This window comes from Tachypleus tridentatus, chromosome 1, assembly GCF_004210375.1.
Source record: "Tachypleus tridentatus isolate NWPU-2018 chromosome 1, ASM421037v1, whole genome shotgun sequence".
Lineage (NCBI taxonomy): Eukaryota > Metazoa > Arthropoda > Merostomata > Xiphosura > Limulidae > Tachypleus > Tachypleus tridentatus.
In genome coordinates, this window is record NC_134825.1 from 134,026,075 (window position 1) to 134,039,193 (window position 13,119).

The window sequence follows — 13,119 nt, forward strand, 5'->3', positions numbered from 1 at the left end:
AAAAAAATTTTTTTTTTTTTTGGTGAATTCATTTTTGGGCAACTTTGGCTGCTTAAAGCTGCAAGAGTAGTGGTGGTAGAAGGCTGAAATTTGCTACACTGACTGAATTAATCCCACAGAAGTCAAAAATGGTCTCAAACCAAGTTTTTATCTCTTAGGATTTGCATAGTGAGGCTGTAAAATCACCTGAAAACCCAAAATCGTAAAAAACATTGGTTTAATAAGTCATTGCTCTAAGACTTAATTTGATACAAAACTGAATTTTTTTTCAAATTTCCTATCAGTTGATAAATTAGCAATTGTTGTAATTAAAAGTCTGTTAGATCTCCTGTAAAAAAATTTAGCTGCATGCAACTTTATATGATTTAGCTAAAAATAGCCCTACTTCAGGCCACAGTTTGACCATGTCACCAGTTATTCAGCCTTTTCAGATTTTTACCATATATTTTTACATCTATGAATATGATCTACAAAAAAATTCAAGATCGTGTTCAACCTACTTTTATTATATATAGTTATTCTTACTAAGATTAAAGCATTAAAGATTCATTCTGGTTATTTTGGAATGCAGTGATTTACATGATGAGAATACATACATACAATATGCCACCTTACCAAACTGGAAAAGAAGTATCAACTTTTGAAAATGAACATAAAAGATTTCAACAAATTTCTGAAACATAAAACCTTTGGTTCATGTTTCCTAATGTAAGAAATGACACATAAAAGGAAAAGTATTAAGAGATGCACTGCTGTTAAGATACCTAAATGCAAACAAACAAAATATATGACTAGCATATTTTCATTTTCTTTTAAAGTTTTGTTTGTTTCCTCACTTAATCCTTTCACTGGAATTGGGATGTATATTTTCCAGTGCTCCCCCACACACACACATTGCAACTAAAACAAACTTTTCCTTTTATCATTCCAAATTGCTCCATGTGACATATTGTAGTAAACTGAGTTGAAAGCTTTTTATTGACATCCCACCTGTTGTCAATATGTGGTTTTCCACTCATCCCTTTAGTAACCAACAAGATGTCTCAGTGGAATATAGGACAAGTGCATGCTGACCATGCTCACACCGTTAGAATGGTGAGTAACAACACTAATTGCTATGTAAATATGCTTGGTGCACTTGACTCACATAGTTTAGAAGATAGTGAAAGTGAGTTAAGTGGCATTCAAATGCATTATTATGAAGAGGTAATGAAACAAGAGGACACTAGCTCTTCATCTTGTGATGACAATCAAGATCATAAACCTGGACCCAGTAGAGGAATACATAAACATTTTCAACAGTAGGAAATATTTATCTCAGTGCAAGTGTGAGAGGGTGGGAGTGCTGGAAAATGTAAGTCCTAGTGAATGGGTTAAACTTAGTATTATCAAACACTGCAGTAGTTTGTTTTCATATTACTTCTACCTGAACCTGCATCAGTGAGTAATTAAAAACCATTAAGAAGGTAAATATATGTGTATTTCATTTCTTATTTCTTCTTGGTTCTTATCCATTTTCCAAGATATATTTGGATATTGCATTTAAATACTTGATAGGGAAACATTTACCTTTGTGTAAACAGCAAAGAAAACTCCTATATGAAAACACTGCATTCACTTTCTGCTGTTTATTCATTTTATTTGCTTTTGCAGGTTTTAAGATAGTGTCAGTTTGTGGAAGCACACTTCAGTAATATTTCGTAGGAAAAAACTTTTGCTAGAATGTTAATAATCAGATAGTGCAGATTAACATATTTGTAACAATATAATGTAATCCCTGTTTCTGTAAAGATCAACAGGAGACAACAGAGATGAAATAATACAACCTTGTGTATTTTGTGAAAGTGAACTTAAGCAATAAATATTTTATTCATTTTTTTTTTATAGGATTACTTGTTTGACAGGTGGCAGTTGACTGATGGCTTACCGCCCAATGACAGGGGGTGTCGTGCTTGTGGAAAAATTGGACATAAAGTAAAAGATTGTTCAAGACGTCGAGCTACCAAAGACAAAATTCTTTCAATCAATCATCATGAAAATAATCAAGAGCAGAACCGAAAAGAAGGACGTCAGAGTTCTGGCTCTAACCATGCTAATTGTCTAATAACCAAAGGATTGAAACGTAAGCATAGTTCTGTATGTGCTTGTATGTTTTCTTCTTGTTTTGTAATTTAAGTATTCCTGACAGTGTAATTTTAAGTTTCAATATTTGGCTCAAAAGTATAAGAAGTTTAAAAAATAATTTAGCAAAGTGTATCCAAAATGTCAAAAAATTAGGTCAGAATAAAGACTGATGTTTTTTTTTAATTAGTTCAGTTTATTAAAACTTGAAATGCATGTTTGCATTCTCTAGAAAGATTTATATTCACAAGTAACCCAAGTACTGTGAAGTAGAAACTTCCAATAGTAGGATAATTTTTAATTTGACTTATTCTCCCTTCAGAAAAGAAGGACGGACAAACATGATCTTACTAAAGTTTGTAAGATTGTCCATGGGACTAAAAATATAATGCCCTGATATCTTTGTGACGTATTCTGAAAACATTATAATGAGAGAAGTAGGATTTCATTTTGCTGTAAAAGCTATGAATACTCATTGTTTTATAAATGTTCCATTCATCTTACTGACATGCTTGTGTCCATAAAGATATTCTGTATAATGCAATCCTAAAATACAATATATCACTGAGTATTTGATCCGTTTTCATTCATGGTGCTTATATATATTTTAAGCCACTTAACTCTTTTGCTACTGACTTGGTGGATTACTCCAACCACTTCACCCCAAAGTGACAATCAGAGTTTCTATATGATAACTTTAAACATGTCTTCAGAAAATATTTCTAACTTTTAATAAACATTACAAGTCTTTTGAAGACAAAAAAGACAATTTTTAATTAAGTATTTTTACTAAAAATATGTCTGTGAATATATGGAGTCAGTGTTGACTGTTCTGATTGCAAAATGATTTTCAAGTTAAGATTAAAAGTACTTCATCTCAACATTTTAAAATTTCCATAACTTCCTAAATAAATATCAAATGTTTTTTTCCTATTGTTTACTTAACCCTAATTTTATACACTGTCAGTCATTTGCTGAACTCATAACCACCATAAAATTTTAAAGGTTGAAAAATGTGAAACAAAGTGAGTAGTATTGTTGTCCTTCTTAGTACTGCCCCTGAGAACTAACATTTTCACATCTAGTTCACGTTTATTTTACTGTTAGCAGCTGAAGTAGAAACATGCTGATGATAAAACACTATAATATGACACCATAGTAGCAAATTAAGCTCTTGCAGTATAATTATCAGGATTTCCAACAGAGTTTATCACAAACGTGTTTTCAAAAACACATCAGGAAAGAATTTATTGTCTTGTTTATAGTACAGTGACTGCAATGAGAATTGTATAAAGTTTGTGAAAATGTTTTTGATATGGCTCTGTGCTAAGTCCGAGTCAATCCAATAAACTTCGAAGGTATTTGATACTAGTTATCCTCTCAGGGTGGTCAGAATTTAGTGAAATAGCTGTTCAAATCAAAATATGTAAATGTTTATGAACATATATGTATATTATTACTATTTACTCACAAATGCTTAAGTTTCAGTTATTTTTCTTAAAACATACTGCAACAAGTAGAAAATATAGAAAATGATTATTTTTAGTGCTTACAAAGCTAAGAAATTGATTTATACTCTCATGTTGTACTTGCTAAACTTTGTTTATTTCCTCAAGTGGAGAGGAGAAGACAAATTAATTTTTAGATTTTAAAAATACATTTTAGAAGACGAAAAATTACATGCCATTGTAATTTATTTGGCCTTATAACTAAGCTATATATGGGTTAAAAAGTCTTATTGCTGTTCAGAGAAACAACTTACTCAACATATTTCAATGCTTCCATTCAAACTACAAGTTTTCCCTATAAGCCACTTAGAAATGACTGTCAGGTTTATGCATTTTGTAATGTGTTCTTTCTATTGGCTATAAACATCTACTTGAAAGAAGTAGAAAAGAGGTTTCATGAGAATGAATTAGTGGGCAGATATCTCAGGAAGTTAAAAAGGTTCGAAGTTTTTATTTTACATTCCAGCTGGTACGCTTAGAAAACTTAGCGAGTATTAAGACAAGAAGACATGCTATATAACACAACAAAAAAGCATATTTGGCTTTTTTTTTAATGTTTTCTGTCAAGTTAAGAAATTAAAGCATACGTAATATTAAAATTAAACTATATACAAAATTTTGATAATTTTGGTAAGATAAACTGATGATAAAGTTGTTTAATTAAATTTTGGAAAAAACACCGTAAAATAATGTGAAAGATGCCCTATGAGCTCTCTGTTCAGAGAGAAAGAGAGGGTTAATAAATAAAGTACGAGTCATTCTTAAATTATTTACATACTTGCATCTTTTTCTCCTTATTTTCTCTCTAATAACCTTCAGTGGTATTCACTGTCTCCTTAGTAAAATAATTTGATGAGTTATTCAGTATAAAATGTTTAAAATGAAAACAAACATTATAAATATTTTGCTTCTAGCTTTGTGGTTTTGAAATGTACAACATTTAATGTACCTATAGAGTTTATGTTTGAAAAAGATAATACTACCATTGACCTCACATGCAAAATTTATGTCAGTTAATTTTCTTCATTAGAAGACAACACTTCAACATATAAGAAGAAAACTTGGCTGAACAATACAGAAGGCAGAAAATTTCAAGATTTATTGGAAACCTCAAGACATCATCACTGGACCACACCAAAAAATTCATCCAGGATCCCAAGCAATGTATCTACTCCTCCAGGAATGTCTGTAAAATCTAGAAGAAACACTAGTTCTTCACCAGAAGTACTAAAAGGTAACAATCTTCAGTTGCCACCAGGAATTTTCTCTTTGAACCATCAAAAACTCGTGTCTCAAGCATCATTAAGAAACCAACAGAGACAGCAAAAGCTTAAAGGCCAGAGTCCATCTATAAATCAACAGGTTCAACAACAAGTTACAAGTCCAACAAGATCAGGTAATCATCACAAGGACATGTTTCAACACATGTCATTTAATCAGCAAAAGTTCATACCACAGACATCCACTAACGTTCAACAAGAACAACAGAGAATTGTATCCCAACAAGATCATCACAAGGACATGTTCCAACACATGTCATTTAATCAGCAAAAGTTCATACCACAGACATCCACTAATGTTCAACAAGAACAACAAAGAATTGTATCCCAACAGGATTTACATAATCATCAGAAACCTATGCCCTTAAACCAAGTCATGTGTCAGCAAAACAAACAGAGAAATAATGCCCATGGATTTTCCTTTCAAAACTTGAAACTAATGTCTCAAGAACCATCCTTTAATCAGCAAGAAATAATGCAACAAGAAAAATCTTTTAATTTTCAAACAAATATTGCCCAAGAGACCCATTTTGGTCAACAAAGAAAAAATACCCATGAAACACCCTTTAACCAACAGATGTTTAAACCTCAAAATTCCCTGTTTGTTCAACAAAGGAACACCCCTAACACGCCAACCTTCTCTCAGCTAAAAGCTGTTTCTCCAGGAACAGGAAATGGTAGTTCTATGACTCGTCTAAATCACCCTCCTGGGTTTCAAGTGCGACCACCATGTCCAAGGTTCTCACAGGGACACAATTCTTATATTCAACAGCCGCAACCATACATCTCTATGTCTGTATCAACTGCTTGTCCGAATTCACCATTTCAGGTAACACCCAGTTATCCTTCTGGTCCAACAACTTTAATGGAACACTTCAATCATAACTATCCTTCCCCATTTACTAAACAGCCTCAGACCACTTTTACTTCTCATCATAGCAACACTGCATCTATGGGACATCAGTCTGGTTCATCTCTACCATTTTTTTGTAAACCTCTTAGGCATTCTTTGTCTGTTCCTCAGGGTAACCCACTGATACATTCACCCCCTATGACTTCATCTCCTGATAGATTGTCAACTGCAGGAAATAGTTTGCATGTGTCTGCTTTACACTCATTTTCACACCCAGGCAGTCTTGCTAGTTTTGATCCAGCCATTATTGCTTCATTACAGTCTACCAACATAAAAGGTGACAATGGGGACATTTTGCCAAAATAGGCTCTTCAAGTCTTTTTTGACAAAACCTCTAGTGCCTCTGAACTCTTTCAGGGTACCTCAAAGAAATTGTGGATTTTTCAAATATTTTGACCACTTAGTTTGATCTGTTGTTAAGTTTTGCTAATTCTCTTTTATCATAACAGGAATTGAAAATAGTATTTTAAAAAAAATTAAGCAGTTGATACATTTTCTAACTACTTTTGTTATGATTTTTGCTTTCAATACATCTAAAAAAAAGTCAAGTATAGTATTTTTTTCAACGACATTATTTGGAAAATATTGATATTGAAAAAATTGAAACTTTCATGTGCAAAGGTTAATCTTATTGTATATAGAACTTTGTTATAGTGAATGTTTCTTGTACAGGAAGTTTCTTTCAAGAATAGCACTTATCTTTTTATTTTCAACATTTAACTGAAAATCATGTCATACATGTCTAATAAAACATGATCTCTATGAGGCTTTAGCCAGCCTTTTGACATATTAAATTTTGTTGTTTTTTGTTACTGTCAGCATCAGTTTCAGCTGAACTGATTGAATAGATATCATATTTTTCTGTTGTATGTTAATTGTGTAGTTTTGTGAACATTGTGACTGAAAATGAATACATTTAAAAATTGTATTTTCTTAAAACTTGTTCTACAACAATGGCACAAATTATGGTAATATGCCAGTCTTATTTTTATTTTGAAAACATTTTTTTATGTTATTTAAATTTGTAGAGTGAAGTTTTAAGGATTGACTAGTATGTATGGGAGTTGCAATGTTTAGGTGGAAAATTGTTTTTAACTGCTCATTCAGGTCAAATTATACCAACTTAAATAGTATTTGTCTTGGAAATTGTATATTATTCTGAATATTGAAAAAAAAAACTTTGATTTCCTTTAAATGAAATACATCTTTAAAATTAAGTACTAGTAAAGAGAAATGTATTTGTTTATTTTGCCATTAGCAGCATAAACACTGATTTGTGACTATATCCATGATATTCTGGAGTATAAAGGTTATGTTTATATACCAGCAAATAAATATGAACAGTTGAAACTGTACAAAATCAATAAAATGATAAAACTTCTTACTGATTATTTTTCAGTGTTATTTATATATTGTGTAAGACAAAAACATTCATGGAACATGGCACAATAGCAAAAACAAATTGTTTTACAAAACATTTCTGTAAATAGTCGTATCATATCACTATACAGTAAATGTTTTAGAAACTTGTATAATTCAGATATATTTGTTCTTAATTTTGAGCTTCTAATTAGACAACTGTCCACCAACACCTATAATCACAAGGGCTTCATCCGGCTTTTTGAACTGATAATAGAGTTAACTGTCAGATTTTTAATAAGCCCACAACTGAAGGTGTTTTATGTCATAATGTCTTGAACTCTGGATCCTTTGATCTGAAGTCTCTAGCACACTAACTACCAGGCCATTTTCTATTTTTTTGGCATCTGAAAACGTTAGTCAGATTAAGAAAAAAAATCTGTAATGTTTCTTTTTTCTAAATAGGTTCAGTTTTTAACCCACTAAAGCTTAAGGTGTCTTATTGGGTTTAAGTTTCAAGTTCAAAAAAATGCATGTAAATGTAGTTAATAAAATACAGGACTGATAAAATATAAAAGTTTGCGCTTTGTGAGTTAGTACAGATATGTGCTACACATTTAAAGGATAATGCAATCAAATCAAATTCGTTGCAGGTATTCCGATTTAACACTTGGCGCCTCAGAAAGAAACGCAAAGCAATTGAGGGCACTCAGAAGGGACCTTCTCTTCACCAAACTCAAGAAGTTGAATTCTGCTGGGCTAGTGATTAAGAGCTAAACCAAAAAAAAAGTGTAAATATACCAGATTATACTGCAAGCTGGTGACAAAGGTCCCTTGATGGTCTAGGAAAAGTTAAATATTGACAAAAAAAACCGCAATATGATAGGGATCTGTAAATCTAAAAGCTTCAGAATTTGCTGTTGAAGAAAACGAGAGTACCCCGAGAAAGCCCACTTTCACGATCAGGCTGTTAAATAATCTACCCTGATCGTGCCCGGAAGTTGCTGAAAAGGAAATCAGGGTAAGTGAAGCTTACAGGAAAAAAAAAAAAAAAACGCAACAGCAAAACATACGAATCAAAGCAACGACGGATCATAAGACCGATCTAAGGCTCCGATAATGTAACACGCCCTTAAAAGCATATAATATTTAGCGCGATACCCGCGCTAAAAGCAGGTCAACCACAGGCAATAGGGGGGATTATAATGTGATCAGAAAAAGTGTGTTCTAGCTTGCAATGACAGACTAATATGACCTAATAGTTTTACAAAGTGACACCAGGTGCGCTGCTATTTTAGGATGTTATATAGTTCGATACTAGAAATTTTGTTGCTATAGGTGGATTGATATTTTAAAGTTTATAAACGTATATTTAATCATACTTTTACATTTTCAGACCATTTATGTGTAAATTGTTTATTTCAGTAACATACAATGATTTAAGTTTCCTCCTTCACTAGTTTGACTACGATATCCAATTAACTTGGCAGAATAATTCATTTATTCACTGTATTCGAGTTTTATAAGAGTATACGCTACTTCCACATGATTAAGTTATCAGTGTTTATATTTAATTATGTCAAAACCATTATTTCAACGACAATCTTACTCTTTGAAAGATTTTAACAAATCAGTTATTCATTATTTTAGTAAGATAACTTACATTTTTGTTTTCAGTTGTTCGTATTAATTTCTATAACATGTATTTTACAAAGGTGGGTACTGTTACCGGCCTGGCATGGCCTAGCGCGTTAAGGCGTGCGCTTCGTAATCTGAGGGTCGCGGGTTCGCGCCAAACATGCTCGCCCTCCCAGCCGTGGGGGCGTTATAATGTTATGGTCAATCCCACTATTCGTTGGTAAAAGAGTAGCCCAAGAGTTGGCGGTGGGTGGTGATGACTAGCTGCCTTCCCTCTAGTCTTACACTGCTAAATTAGGGACGGCTAGCACAGATAGCCCTCGAGTAGCTTTGTGCGAAATTCCAAAAAAACAAACAGACAAACAAGGGTATTGTTACTGAGGCTTGGATACAAATGTTAATGTATATTTACTTCCGAACGTTTGGCAAAGATGTGTCTACAGATGTTCCTTTTGTCACCATTGTTTGACTTTTTCAGTCTATCTAATTTCATAACACATGTAATGAACGTTTCACAAAATTTTAACATCTAGTTAATAGACTCTGTAGTAAATCATTTTGCTACGTAATAAATGTAATTAATCATTATTATGGAATAACAAAACTTAATTTTTTTTCATAAATCTTTGAGTACTGAGCAACGATAATAAGTATAATATATACAATATGGCCCGCGCGCGCACACATTTGCTTCCAGATTGACAATGTACGATTAAAAACATGATAAATTGATATCTAAACAAAATAGATGAACATTTTAACTGCTTTTTCTGAAAAATAACAAACGATTGAATAATAAAAGATTAAGGGACAACCAGCGCTAAGAACGAAGGGCCATCTTGAGAATAGAAAAAAACAAACCAAAAACCTACAAGGATATGTGACATGTATTTTTAACGTTAACAAATACTATTGTGAATTTTGTAAAATAATATAGATGGCACAATGTTAATTCTTTTTTGAAAAGCAGGATGCAAACATGGTGACTTGTGTTCCCAAAGATATTTCAGACATTTAGTATGTTCTGTTTGTAATTATTATGGCTAGCCAATTACCCGTGGCGCCAGTGCTCACTTGGGGTGCCAGCAATTTGTATGTGTGTGCGTTTTTTTCCTTAAAACAAAGCCACATCGGACTATCTGCAGAGTCCACCGAGAGGAATCGAACTCCTGATTTTAGCGTTGTAAATCTGTAAACTTACCCTTTGTATCAGCAGGGGCCCAGCAATTGATAAGGATGGCAGTGCTTGGTGGTTTTGAGTGATTTGCAGCCTTGTGTAGTATGAATTTTGATTTCTTTTTTCTTGTCTAAAGACAAAAACATACCAAATACTCCATATACATCGAATCTGTTTCCGACCTCTTCACCTTTGTTTTGTTCCATTACGCGCAGCAAATTCAGCTGCCCAGTTTTTTCTGTACATTCGAATAGAGGAAAATAAGTTCTCCGTGACGGGAAAAGGAAAACTCGTGACCCCAATTGCAAATCTATATGCACTCAGTTTTAAAATTTCGCAAAATTTGGGGTTGCACATAGCGTAATAAAATATGTTTTCCAATATCATATGTATATATATAAGAGAACCATTAATATATGATACTGATTGTCAGAGTAATAAATCCTAATGGAAATGTTTGCGTAAACAAATCCCCGTCACATGAAACATGCCTTCCCTTTTAGATGTGGTGGCGTTATAATGTGCGGGTCAATTCCACTATTCGTTGGTAAAAAAGTTGACAGTGGATGGTGATGACTAGCTGCCTTCCTTCTAGTCTTATACTGCTAAATTAGGGACGGCTAGCGCAGATAGCCCTTCTCTAGCTTTGCGCGAAATTGAAAACAAACCAAACCAATCGTCCGAGATAAATTATATTACGTAACAATATAAATACACAGATAAGGACAATGTACAAGAATCAACTTTTCTTTTTGGAGAAATAGACTTTGCCAACTCGGAAGTGATTTGTCGCATATTGATCAAGTAGTTGAGATGAGAAAGGAAAATATTTTTATCCATTATGACTGCATCCATATAATTTTATCATAAGAAAATCATCAAGAAAAACTGTGGAATGTAAATTTACAACAATAAAAATAATATAAGGACCGTATTTATCTGTGCGTGTGGACCATACTGAACATATTGTACTTATTATCATTGTTGACTTGTATCAGAGAAAGTTCAGTCCTCGAAAATGTATGAAAAATGAAGTGTTTTTATTCTATAATAGTAATTAATCACATTTATTATGTTGGAAAATGATTTACTACAGTGTTTATTAACTAGATGTTAAAATTAAAGTTAGTGAAACGTTCATTATACGTATATGCATGTTTGCAAATCGTGTTTTGAAATCAAGTAGACTGAACATATCACAATGAATCAGAGTGAAATGTCTCCATGGTGTTAACGAGCCACAGAAAATGTAAATGAAAAGAATATATAAGCTGCGCCCTCTAATCCCACTTCGTGGAACTACTGCGTTATGTCCGCCTGTCATGACAGGCATGCAACGTATCCTCTATAGCGGCATCATTGTCTCTCTTTCTATTACCTGAGGTCAACATGAGTGTAGCGCCCCAAGTGGCGCGTTATGCGTATTTCTGCCTTAAATACACATATTTATTTGTCAGCAACATCATTGAAAATTCCAGGTAAAAGTATGAGCTTGGATTCAGAATTTATTTACTCCCTCATAAATTATTGAGATTAGTACAACTTCGTCATGTTAGTGCTTGAGCAAATCTCTTATTGTGTTTGTTAAGGAAAGTATACATTGTGCTGCCGTTTTTAATATTTTATTGAATTTGATACCTGTATTGAAATGAATGGATTGTATGATAAATCTTTAACATGACTTACATTAATAACACTGCCTTTTAATATTCTATAGAAGTTACTATGTTTTCAAATTCACCTTGCAGTGCCATTTACAGTTTGTCTTTCATACATGAGCTCTGCATGTGTTTTTACACCCATGCTTCATTGCTGAAGCTGCAGGTAAAATGCTTATATGGCTCGGCATTTTTGTGGCTATGGCTTTACGAATAATGAACTCTCGAATTCATATTTCAAGGATCCTAACCACTGTGTTGGTCTACCCCCAGGTATTCAGCATAAAATATAAGTCATCTACTTTCAACTATTATTAGCAAAATGATTGATATTTGAAGTAAAGCCTAAGATGAATGTGTGTTTATTATAATTAACTTAAGAAAGGATGGCCAGGTGGTTAAGGCACTCAACTCGTAATCTGAGGGTTCGCGAGTTCGAATCCTCGTGATACCAAACATGCCCGCCCTTTCACCCGTGGGTACTTTACAATGTCACGATTAATCCCATATTCATTGGTGAAAGAGTAGCCCAAGAGTTTGCGATAGGTGGTGATGACTAGCTGCCTTCCCTTTAGTCTTACATTGCTAAATTATTGTAGCTGAAGTTTAATGTCTTTTTTAAACAAACTACGCAGATTGACCAACCAAAATTTGGCTCTGATGTCCTACTTTTCTTGCAAAACCAATAAGAAGATTCACTTTCGAACCTGTAGAACATCTTTGAGGAAAATGCATTTAGCCTTGTTTCTGATGTATGGTCTACCACCTTGACGTGTGATAGGTTAGAATTTCGTGTATTTTTCTGTAAGCTTTTCTATGGTAGTGTAAAGTTCTTTCAGGTGGTAATTGGCAGAGTAAATAATTATATTTTTATGCAAAACTTTTGAATACTTTATATTTTTTAATAGTTGCAACATGCTAAAAGTTCTCAGTTTCAGGCTTAAGTTGCCTTTGTAAGCTAATTGTTAACTTTTGATATTTGGTAAATAATAAAATTGTTAAAGCTACTTCTTAGCTTCAATCGTTTCTATTGGGCGATAGTATTAGTGGACTGTCATAACTTTTGTCACTGTTAGTCATTTTGATTGCGATATTCGAAATCTGCAAACAAAATGAAACAATATTTTATCAACTTACTTCACAATTCATGGCAAGATATTCTGTAAATTATTAGGCTATTTAAGCCTCAATATGAACATTTGTGTGATGTATAATAACTTACTGCTAGAATGTTTTGTATCATATATGGATTAATAAATTATAAAATAGGGGATACTCCAGAAATATTGACATTATTCCAAGAAACTAATAGTTGAATGCACCAATGTAACATGGTTTGTGGGTCAGTAGCATTTTAAGTAGCGACTAGAAGGGGCTCAGCCCCAGAATCCATAATTTTATTATATGAAAAACTATTAACCTCTGGACCCAAACAACCTTAAATCCGCCACTTTTGTGAGTAATA

At 33.0% G+C, this 13,119-nt stretch overlaps 1 protein-coding gene across 3 annotated transcripts in view; it reads left to right on the forward strand.

Annotated features, from left to right (window-relative positions):
* Positions 1–7,211, forward strand: part of LOC143224752 (terminal uridylyltransferase 7-like) — a 151,415-nt gene extending 144,204 nt beyond the window's left edge. Inside the window, exons 24-25 of one of the 3 annotated variants that reach the window (XR_013013431.1) lie at positions 1,905–2,122; positions 4,660–7,211. Coding sequence is in view for 1 of the 3 variants with exons in the window: in XM_076453026.1 (XP_076309141.1) it covers positions 1,888–2,122; positions 4,660–6,128 (1,704 nt within the window). In the remaining 2 variants the exon portion in view is untranslated. Of the gene's footprint in view, positions 1–1,887; positions 2,123–4,659 lie in introns of those variants that run through there. The other 2 variants (XM_076453026.1, XR_013013432.1) reach the window with 2 other exon arrangements.
* Positions 7,212–13,119: the final 5,908 nt, after the last annotated feature.